Source organism: Macaca fascicularis, chromosome 11 (genome assembly GCF_037993035.2).
Source record: "Macaca fascicularis isolate 582-1 chromosome 11, T2T-MFA8v1.1".
Classification (NCBI taxonomy): Eukaryota; Metazoa; Chordata; class Mammalia; order Primates; family Cercopithecidae; genus Macaca; species Macaca fascicularis.
In genome coordinates, this window is record NC_088385.1 from 50,066,594 (window position 1) to 50,078,770 (window position 12,177).

The 12,177-nt window shown below is 36.0% G+C and overlaps 1 protein-coding gene across 2 annotated transcripts in view; it reads right to left on the minus strand.

The window, feature by feature from the left end:
• The window catches only part of ADAMTS20 (ADAM metallopeptidase with thrombospondin type 1 motif 20), a 208,650-nt gene that overhangs the window by 112,912 nt on the left and 83,561 nt on the right, over positions 1 to 12,177 (minus strand). For both annotated transcript variants that reach the window (XM_045365086.2, XM_074005906.1), the window contains 4 exons: positions 10,863 to 10,970; positions 1,962 to 2,107; positions 558 to 739; positions 317 to 453 (listed from right to left, as the gene is read on the minus strand). In XM_045365086.2, coding sequence (XP_045221021.2) covers positions 317 to 453; positions 558 to 739; positions 1,962 to 2,107; positions 10,863 to 10,970 — 573 coding nt within the window. The remainder of the gene's footprint in view (positions 1 to 316; positions 454 to 557; positions 740 to 1,961; positions 2,108 to 10,862; positions 10,971 to 12,177) is intronic.

Consider the following 12,177-nt stretch of genomic DNA (forward strand, 5'->3'; position numbering starts at 1 on the left):
TTTACAATCCTTGTATCCTATTATTTTCTATCTTTTAGGAAGCTGACCTCATTTCTATTTTGATTATGAGTACAATAGACCATAGGAAGTCAGAAAATTTAACTTAATGCTTTGTTGAGGCATTTTTGATGACAGAGAATCCCCAGTAACCAGGCTAACTATACTTCTATAGATAGCATGATAACAAAGGTTGCTTTGTTGGAATGCATAAGAACATATACTGAGATAGTAAAAGTAATATTTGGTTATATAAATAGAAAAAAAACATTATTCTTAAAGTCACTTTAAATATAACAGAAACTTACAGTTTACTTACCATACACCGGCCTTGAACACAGATGTCATGAGTTTCATTTTCACAAGGAGTACCATCTTCAACCATATACTTCAATAGGTAGAAATCATTGGTTCCAGCAACCTGACAGTAGAGTTTACAACGATCTTTTGTGCGAACTGTAAAAAAGAAAAAGGTCACATTTTTTAATGTATAATAATAAAGCTATGTGTTCTTATGTCTCAGAAAAATTTACATCAAAGGAACAGCATAATTTACTTACTGCCACTGTATCTTGGAAGCCACCTCACATTAGAGGGAATGCCAATGATGCCCAAATGTTTGCCATTAAAATCAGAGCATTGCTTCTCTCGAAAGTCTTGTGTGCCTTTTGGACATGAATCAGTATTACATGATCGAAATTTCATCCTGCGGCCCACACAGTAATTTCCTCCGTTTCTTGGCCTAGTCAAATTCATTACATTTTAAAGCATATCAGTACAACATTATTTGTGCCACTTACTTCTAAAAGTTCCAATCTTTTCTAGGATCTAGAAAACCAATGAAGTCCCACTAACACTTTTTTAACAGAAGTATGTAACATGAGTTTTAAGCAATTCTATGGATAATGAACCACTAAAATATCCACCTTAGCGTGGACAGTGAGCCTAGAGGGCAGGAATGATATCTTATTCTTGACTAGGTTAACTAGCATGAAACCAGCAATGGAAGTTTGTTCTTAAACTTCCAAAAAAGGGTTTGCTCATTTTCTGGAAAGAATAAAAGACATGTAGTGAGCCAAAGACAGTAACAAAGGCAGAGGCCTTGTTAAATAACAAGAAAATACATACACATCTTTGTCATGTATATCTTATTTATCACTCAATTTAAGGAGTTTTATGGTATCAATCTACATCCATGTTATTTTGGCTTATGCCAGAAAATAAAATTTTTTGCAGAATTTTTGGAATATAAAGACTTCTAGTATAATTTATCCTAAAATTTAAATGAACCAAGAGTTTATTCAGAGTAAGTCACATTTGTGCATTAAAAATGCTTATTAATAATACTTTAAGTAAAGAGTATCATATTGCTTACCAACTTCTATATCATGTATACAACAGAAACATTAACTTAAAATCTTAATGCAATATGTAAGCTCTTTTAAATAGTTTGATGAGGGGGATATATGCTTTAGTACTTATTCAGCTAAAGACAATGATGCATCTATAACACAAGAAGCAGAGAAAGGAAAATATCACATGTCACATTGCACAAAACAGTAAAAAAATCGGTAACCAAACTATATATGCTGTCCAGAAGATCCAACACATACATGAAAGGAGCCAGGATGTTTCACTAGGCATACGGTAAATGTGAAAATGCCATTATATAACTGTCATTCACACTTAAAAGTATGTCTCAAAATTTATACTAAATTAAAAAACAAAAAAAAATGAAGAAAATGGATCTCAGTTCAGTTTATAAAATTTAATCTATTTAGGGTTTTTTTTTTAATGTCTGAATCTACCAAAATATAAATCAATATGACTTAAAGTGTTCCAGAAGTTTTCTGAATCTCAGAAACTTACGGACTGACCTCCAGTTTTAGAAGTGAGTGAAACTGATGTTTACTTTCTGGTGCCTTGAGATAATCTTAATTTATAGTGACATAAAAAAGACATACTCAGGACGATTACAGTGCCTGGCTGAGCTTTCGATTCCACCTCCACATGTTCTTGAACAAGAACTGTAAGGTTCCCATGGTCCCCATTCACCATTTACAGGACGTGTTTCCATGTCTTTGTTTACACATAGCCCACGGCGGCAATGCTATAAAAATAATAAGCACAAAAAGAAATGATGTGTGCCTCTAAGTAGAACATCACAAAAATTGTAATAGCAGCATAAAGATCAATAGAAGAATAAACTAAACAATTTGAAGCAAGTTGTTATTAATTCAGATTACATTTGAAACCATTTTATGAATATTTCCTACCTACTGAGTAAGATCTGTGGAATACAAAAGGAGTGTAATATTTCTCTTGGCTTTAAGATTTAGTGTCACTGGGGAGGAAGGAAAAATTAAATAGTAAAATGGAATATGGGGGGTATTTTTTGAATAGAAGAGCCAAATACTAGGTTAATATGGTATATTTCCATCCTTCCATTTTTTTACTCAAAGTATCTATTTACTCTTCCACTCATAAAAAGCTTTCTACTTTATCCTATCTGAAGTCTCAGATGACAACCTTGTTTCTTTACTTTCATCAAGAAAATGCAAACTTACAGAAGAATCTACCCACAGTCTCTCACCACCTGTTCTACTCATTCAACAGTATCTGCACTCATACATTCAGACTTGCTACCTGTTAGTACACATGGAAAATTCCCTGTCCCAGACAAAGTCAACCCCTCTGCTTGTGCACTTAATCCCATCCCTTCTCACTACACCAAACATCACTCCAGCAATTCTCTCGTCTCTTCTACATCATCATTTCAGTGACAGCTAATCAAGTATGACCATGCACTCATGCCAGTCCATGAATTAGTTACCAGACTGAGAGAAGATAACACAACTTGAGAGTAAGCATTTTGAAATTTTTGTAAGATTTTTACAGAGAAATTTTATGTCTAAGCAAATAATTTAAAAATTGTCTTATGTTTATTTTTAATTGCGGCAAAACACGCATAACATAAAATTTACCATCTTAGCCATGTTTAAGTATATAGTTCAATAGTGTTGTGTATATTCATTGTCATGCAACCAATCTCCAGAACTTTTCCATCTTGTAAAACTGAAGCGCTATGCTCATTAAGCGATAACTCCCATTTTGTCCTCCCTGCTATCTCCTGGTAACCACCATTCTACTTTCTGTTTCTATGAATTTGACTACTCCAGATACTTCATATAATTGAAATCCTATAGTACTAGTCTTCATGTGACTGGCTTATTTCACTTAGCATAATATGCCCAAGCTTCATCCATGTGTCAGAACTTCATTTTTAAAAATGAATAATATTCCATTGTATGTTGTCTCAGTCCATTTTGTGATGCTATATAAGAATATCCAAGATTGGATAATTTATAAATAACAGAAATTCATTTCCCACAGGTCTGAGAACTGGGAAATCTAAGGTCAAGGTACAGGCAGGTTTGGCGTCTGATGAGGCCATTCTCTTCTTCCAAGATAGCACCTTGCACATTGCATCCTCTGGAAGGACAGAATGCTGGATCCTCACAGGGCACAATGCAGAAGGACCGAGACAGCTCACTCCTGAAGGCTCTTTTATGAGGCACTAAACCCACCCAGGAAGGAAGAGCCTTTATGCCCTAGTATTATCAAACAGGCCCCATCTCCCAATACTGTTACATGGGCAATTAAATTTCAATATGAGTTTGGGAGGGGGCAAACATTCAAACCATAGTATATGCATTTACCACATTTTATTTTATTTATCCTTTTATCCATCAATGGGCACTGGGTTGCTTTCATATTTTTTTTTTTTTTTTTTTTTGAGATAGAGTCCCTCTCTGTCACCCAGGTTGAAGTGCAGTGGCATGATCACAGCTTACTGCAACCTCCACCTCCCACGTTTATGTGATTCTCCTACCTCAGCCTCCCGAGTAGCTGGGACTACAGGTGCACACCACCACACCCAGCTAATTTTTGTACTTTTAGTAGAGACAGGGTTTTGCCATGTTGGCCAGGATGGTCTCAAACCCCTGCTTTCACCTTTAGATATTGTGAATAATGCTGCTATGAGCATGAGTGCACAAATATCTCTTTGAGATCTTGCTTTCAAATATTTGGGTATATATCCAGAAGTAGAATAGCTAAATCATATGATAATTCAATTACTAATTTTGTGAGGAATGGCTGTTTCCCATACTGTTTCCCATAGAAAAATTTGGCTTATATTTTGAATGTTTTTTCCATTTTATTTTCCTAGTCAATAATTTTATTACTTTGTACAAAAGTATCAATTTATAATCAGAAATTTTAGAAAAGAACGAAGACAATCTGTTACTACAGATAATTTGCAAAGTAGTTCCCTAGATTATTCTCATTAACACACAAACACAGCTCTTATTTCTCTCACTTTCAGAAAACAATAGCAACAACAAAATCTTTCTTATATCTCACTGCCCTTACCAGTTACTGCCCTGCTTCTCCTTGAAAAAGCCGGCCATGTTCATTCTTTAACTCCTTGTTTATTCTCTCATAACCCCGCCCCAGCCAGGTTTTTATATCCTATTCCTCCATGAATCTGCTCAAATTGCTAGAAATGCAAAATGCTTGTTCCCTGGTGCTGCAAAGAAATATCACTCAAACAATTTTCTCAGCAAGGCAAATTTTCCTTTCTGCAAAAACAGTGCTCCTCACAGATGGAACAATGGCAAGAGCACATCTGGACAGGGCAGGGGCAGGAGTTCTTACTCCTGACACAGAGAACCCCTACTGCTGTGTCATTCCCCTACTGGCTAGGGTTGGACTGCACAGTCTAAGCTAATTCCGACTGGCTATTTTAAAAAGAGCAGCAGTATGAGCCGGAATGGCAGGGTGAGTAGTTTGGCAAGAAGGATGGTTAGGAACAGGTAACTAAAGATGACTTAGGTCAGAACCGGTGACCAAGAGAACAGATGTGAACTACTGTTTAGGAATGGCAGGAAAGTTCTTTACTGAAACTAGAGGCAAGGAGGCAAAGAGAGCCAGGAAGTTAAACTTTAAAATGGAGATTCAAAGAATAAGAGAGCTGAACATACTGACATACTGATTCTTTGAAGAGAAACTTGGGGTTCACTATATTTAACAATGTGTAGGACACTAATGGCCAGTTCTCATTCTCTGTCTTCCTTATCAGCAATACGTGCACAACTAATCACTTTTCTTCTTTGACATACTTTTTTTCTCTTCATTTCCAGGGCTCTTGATTTTCTTCCTTTCTTCATAATTAATTGTTCTCATTTTCTTCTGTTGTTTCTTCTTTTTTGTGTGACAACTTAGTGTTGGAATGTTTCTCCGGGCTCACATCTCAGTTTTTTTATTCTTTTCTGTTAACAGTCACTTCTAGTCCAGATCTCTCTCTTAAATTATCTTCTTCTTTGTGACAACTTAATGTTGGAATGTCTCTCCAGGCTCATATCTTGGTTTTTTAATTCTTTACTATTAACAGTTACTTCTAGTCCAGATCTCTCTCCTAAACTCCAGACTCATATATATGCCTACTTACTTATGACTATTTACTGGAATGTCTAACAGACATTTCAAGCACAGCATATCCAAAAGAGAATTCCTGCCCTCCCAACTCAAAACCCACTTTTACTAAGTTGATCTAAGTTGTTCAGCCAAAAGCCTAGTCATCATTTCTCTTCTTCTTCTTTGAACACTCCACATCTGATACATTAGCTAGAATAAATGTTCTACTTCCTTTTAAAATGTATCAAAAATTGACCTTTCATTATCTCACTACCATCACTCTGATTTGAGCACTAGCATCCCTTACTTCTATCACTGAAATAGCTAAGTAGATGTCTGTTTCCACTCTTGTGCCTGATAGGTTAGCCTTAACAGAGTTGCTAGAATGATCTCTTTTTAAACTAAGTCAAATCAGGTATGAATCCATTCAAATCCTTCATTATTTTACTTTGAGTAAATACGCAGTTCTCACAATGGCCTGTGTGAACACCAAAAATTTAAGACGGTCTCAGTTAATTTAGAAAGTCTATTTTGCCAAAGTTGAGGACATGCCCATGACATAGCCTCAGGAAGTCCTGACGACATGCACCAAAGGCGGTCAGGGCACAGCTTGTTTTTACACATTTTAGGGAGATATGAGACATCAGTCAATACATAAGAAGTACATTAGTTCTCTCCAAAAAGGCAGAGACAGCTCAAAGCAAGCCCCTCCCCACCCCCCACTGGGGACTTCTAGGTCACAGGTAAGTGAGAGACAGATGGTTGCATTCTTTTGGGTTTCTTATAAGTATTTCCAAAGGAGGCAATCAGAATATCCATCTATCTCTGTGAGCAAAGTGATGACTTGAATAGAATAGGAAGCAGGTTTGTCCTGAGACCTTCCCAGCTTGAAGGGTCCTAAGATATTTTTCTTTCACACCTGCAATGCCCTACGAAATCTTCCTTCAGCTTCTCCTTATAAGTCTCTTTCTCTCTTTACTTCACTCCAGCTAAAATGTCCTCCTTGCTCTTCTTTGAACACTCCAGGCACACTCCAGACTTAGGAGCTCAGCTATTCCCGTTCTTGGGAATTCATTTACCCCAGATATCCTCATAGCTAACCTTCTCACCTCCTTTAAGACAGCTAATTTGGTAACTTCATATAATGTCTGTCCTAACCATCATATTTTAAATTGCAATCTGCCCTCTCCTACTATAAAACTTCTAATCAGCTTTCTGCTCTATTTTTCTGATCCATGGCACCAACCAGTTTGATGGTACTATTATATTAATTATTTATAATATTCTAGTCTCCCTCTAGAACTTAAGCTACATGAGGGCAGAGATCTTGTTGAGAGACAGGACTAGCTGGATTTCCTAGGCCGACTAAGAATCCCTAAGCCTAGCTGGGAAGGTGACTGCATCCACCTTTAAACACAGGGCTTGCAACTTAGCTCACACCCAACCAATCAGGTAGTAAAGAGAGCTCACTAAAATGCTAATTAGGCAAACACAGGAGGTAAAGAAATAGCCAATCATCTATCGCCTGAGAGTACAGCAGGAGGGACAATGATCCGGATATAAACCCAGACATTCGAGCCTGCAACAGCTACCCTCTTTGGGTCCCCTCCCTTTGTATGGGAGCTCTGTTTACACTCTATTAAATCTTGCAGCTGCACTGTCTTCTGGTCCATGTTTGTTATGGCTCGAGCTGAGCTTTCACTCACCATCTACCACGGCTGTTTGCTGCCCTCTCAGACCTGCCACTGACTTCCATCCCTCCGGATCCAACACGGTGTCTGCTGTGCTCCTGATTCAGTGAGACACTCATTGCTGCTCCTGATTGGGCTAAAGGCTTGCCATTGTTCCTGCATGGCTAAGTGCCTGGGTTCATCCCAATCGAGCTGAACACTAGTCACTGGGTTCCATGGTTCTTTTCCATGACCCATGGCTTCTAATAGAGCTGTAACACTCACCACATGGCCCAAGATTCCATTCCTTGGAATCCATGAGGCCAAGAACCCCAGGTCAGAGAAAACAAGGCTTGCCACCATCTTGGAAGCTGCCTGCCACCATTTTGGAAGTGGCCCACCACCATCTTGGGGGCTCTGGGAGCAAGGACCCCCAGTAACATTGTTTTGTTAACTCATGTATCCTACAGCAACAGAAGAAAATGAGGAATAGTGTACCTAAAATAGTGCCTGACATAGTAGGCCCTTGATAAATCTTTGCTGATTGAATGAATCCTATAGCCAAGCTTATAGCAGTAAAAATGCTTTGTGCTCTCCATTAGAAAAAGTCATTCAATATAAGAAAGCCATATTAGAAGTGGAAAAAAAAATCATAATGTGCTGTGTGCATGTGCATTTTGTAAGCATCTTGCATGAACAATTTAAGTAATCCTTACTCTTTTTAAAAAATAATTTGAGAGACTAGAGCATGAAAATGTTATAATATTATACTATTCACCGTGTAGTAAAATTAAGTCATTATCAGAAGGGTTCACCATGTCTTCACACAAATTGATTTACTAGCAAAAGTGTTCAGCACACAGACTCATTAGATAGTCACAAGATAAACAGAATAAAGAAGAATGTTAAGGCAAAATTATAGAATATTTGTTTCAAATGTCCCTTCAATAAAAGGTTTATTTAATGCTGAATACAGCTAAATATATAGGGGTTCACTGTGTTTTATTAATTTTAAAAAGAGAATTTATATCTATTATAATCCACATGATGCTACCCCAAATACCACCATTGCTTTTAATTTGTATTGGCTCTAAAGTAAATCTTAGCATTTCATCACATTTACCTTGAATCTCAATAAATCCATGCCTATCCTACCATCTCAATGGGAAAATATTCAAATGGCTAATAAGCACATGAAAAAATGCACAAGGTTGATAATAATCATGAAAATACAAGTTAAAACCACAATGAGATTCCATTTTATACCTAGTAGAATGGCCAAATATTTTTAAAAGATTAACAGTATCAAAAGTCGGCAAGAAATACAGAGTAATTGGAACTTTCCTCCATTGCTGGGGGGAGTCTAAAATGGTGCACATACTTCAGAAAATTGTTTGGCACTTTCTTATGATGTTAAACATACACTTACCCTATGATCTAGCAATTCGATGCCAAGAGAAGAACAAACATATGTCTACAAGAAGACTTGTACAGGGACGTTCATGGCATTTTTATTCATAATAATCAAACACCAGAAATGATTCAATATCTATTGACAGGAGAATTGATAAATTACAGTACATCTGTATAGCTGAATTATATTGTGGTATAAAGGAATGAACTGCTAATGCACACGATAATATGGATGAAGTTTAAAAATATGTGGAACAAAAGACGCCTGTTCCATTCCACTCCTTAAAAACAGAGGACGCTCTTTTTTGACAAGAACAAGAAAAAACGAATCTCTGGAAATAAAAATCAGAAAAGGAGTTTTCTCTGGAAGGAAGGAAAGTTGTCTCGAAAGAGGCACAACTGAATTTTTGTTGTTGTTGGTTTATTTATTTATTTATTTTTTTGAGAGGAAGTCTCACTCTTGTCCCCTAGTAGTGCAATGGCGTGATCTTGGCTCACTGCAACCTCCGCCTCCCAGGTACAAGTGATTCTCCTGAATCAGTCTCCTGAGTAGCTGGGATTACAGGTAGCTGCCTGCCATCATGTCTGGCTAATTTTTGTATTTTTTGTAGAGATAGGGTTTCGCCATGTTGGCCCGGTTGGTCTTGAACTCTTGATCTCAGGTGATCTGCCTGCCTTGGTCCCCCAAAGTGCTGGGATTACAGGCCTGAGTCACCGCACCCAGCCACAACAGAACTTTTTAAAGTGATAGAAATTTTTATTGGGATGTTGGCTATATGTGCATCTACATTTGTTAAAATTCATCAAATTGCATACCTAAGATCTATGCATTATACTTATATATACCTTAATTTCAAAAAATCATGTTTATGCCCTAACTGGATTTAGAATATAAATAAATTAGCTATAAATAGTATATCTCTTAATATTTGTAAATATATCAATTACTACTTTTGCCACAGGCAATCAATCCTGAAGGTTCATGGCATACAGTAACTTGAAAAGTTGCTGAGGAACAGAGGAAGGTGCCAGTCCTGGATTTTAATCAGGTGAACATCTTCAAATTTGCCAATATCAGCAGCCCAGCATTCATACTTCAAAAAGATTTTTTTTCCTCTGCTCAGCCTCAGGTAGTTACTCTCGCAAATGCCACCTTTTACTCAAAAAGCTATCTACTAATACTAGTCACAGGAACTGAGAAAAAAGTAAAGTCCTTTAAATAATTCTTATCCAACAAATAGAAATGTTATATAAAGATCAAATTTTAAAATTCAAAGCCAGCTGAACTGAAAAAACCCACTAGAACATTCATCCTAAAATTGCAAAAAGGTTATTAGTGTGTTAGACGATTTCAATGAGTACTTCAGCTGCTACAAAACTTGAAGTTCCAAATAAAATTATTAGTAACCAATTAATTTGTGATGTGAGCAATATTCATAGGAAACACACACCTTTTGATGCAAGTGACTCAAGAGAAAAGCAATAGCTAGTATAAATATTTCAACGAAGCAAGAGGTGGTAAAGGCACAAGTTCAGCTACTGAACTGACCTTATTTTTAAGAAGGTTATCTTTTTTGGCTAATGTGAAGATAACAAAGAGTCAGAATTAGCCAATCCATTGCCAAAGCAGTGTTCCTTTTACACTGAGGGAGCTCAGAGATGCTGACAGACTAAACACTTAATGTAGTCAACACTGGCCACTGAGGTCCTGGAGCACAAAGTACACTGTGACTTCATCCTCTCACAAGACACTTTTCATTATCATGGTAAGTGTTATCATTCAACATCATGTTTACAGTTTTAAATAAGTTCATGACTGTTGGAATAATAAAGACGCAGCACAGTAGGTGGTTGATGTTAGCAGTATAATGTATCTTGATACACTTAGAAACAATAAGGTCTAAAGAAGCCACTTAAAACTTTCAATTGTATTAACTGAGTTTCAAGGGAGAAAACACGAAATGGAAACATCCCTGAATTTGTAGAATTTGCCAAAATATTAAGACTGTTATATCTGTCCTCAATTTTAATAACAATGCTATAATATACATAGATAACTATATATCCATGTAATTATTTATATGCTAACTATACAAACCTTTAATATTCATCTGCCATAGCTTAGAAATAGGGTACAATTAAAAATTTAATTCAGTTGACAATGTACTATATCAAACATGGCAATAATAATTCAACTAGCTGAAGAAAAGTTGACAGCAAATAACAAACAGGGTGCGAAAATGCAGAGCAATCACATCCTTGGATAATATCTTTATACAAGACTCACCCTTCAAGAAAACCTACCATTCCAGGACCACAGTCTGTTCCATCTGCTGGTGGCACATGTTGAGTGAAACAGCCTTTGTGAAGCTTTTCTGCACTTGTGCACCACAGATGCATGCATATATTCTCCTGAGTAACAAAAGGCAGGCAAGCCAGTGTAAGGATAACACTACAACACTGGTTCAATTCAGTACTACACGTTGGTTTATAAATTGATCTATTTCCTGGTTCTATGGTAGAAGCTGAAACTAATCAGCAAATTTTTTTACTAAGTAAGTTCTAGTCATTAATTTTCTTCTAAATATATAAAACTGTGACATTTTCTTTAAAACATTTTTTAAAAAAACTTTATTCATACATAGAATAGGAGTTATAAATTGCAGTGGAAATTTTCAAAATTATTTGAGATAGTTTTCTCTCTTTACAAGATATTTTTCTAAAGATATTGTTAAATGTTTTTCATAAGAAGTTGCCAGAGCCGCTTTTGATACAATGGTAGAATGTATGAATAATCTGCATTGAAATAATGTATAATGTATACTGAAGTTTCCTATTTTGTGAATATAATGCATACTTTCAACATTTGAACAAAGGGCTCTGAAGTTTTCGAAAGAAACAAAAGTCCACAGAGGGTCATACGAGCTATACCCAATATGATTCATTTCTTTTTTTGAATTTAAATTCAAAATTTATTTAGTGTCTAAATCAGATTGGAAAGAAATGTATCTTTTATAATGATATTTTAAGGTAAATCTTCCCCACGTCACCGTGAATGTTTAAAGGCTTATTGAAATTTAAGGTTTTAGGAAGAATAGTCACTATGTGAAATGAGCTTTGCCTGTCTTGCATTCTCTAATTAATCCATTCATTCAACATTCAATAAGCATTTATTTTGTGGCATGTACTGTGTGACAAATCCTAAACTGGACCCTTGGAATAGACACAGATATTTATTTTAATGACTGAGTAAGTCTACATTCCTGGTCCAATGATCCTCACAACCTAGTAGGTAGGGAAGCAATTAGGCAAAAATATATAGGGAATAAGGAAAACTGAATGAGTACTCTACATGGAAAAGTAAAGCATGGATTCACCAAAGCAGTGACATTTATTCTAAACTAAATCCTAAATTTACACCCATATAAAAGAAAATCATAATTATAGATCCAATAAAAGTGTTAGGATCAACTATTTCAATGAAAAAAGTATCTCGTCTATGAAAAATCCTCAAAATATTATAAAATAATAGCTCAATAAAAACTAAACAATAATCCCCAAATTTAATTCTTTTGGATTCAAATATATGTAAAGGAAAATGTACTCTATTAGTTAGATT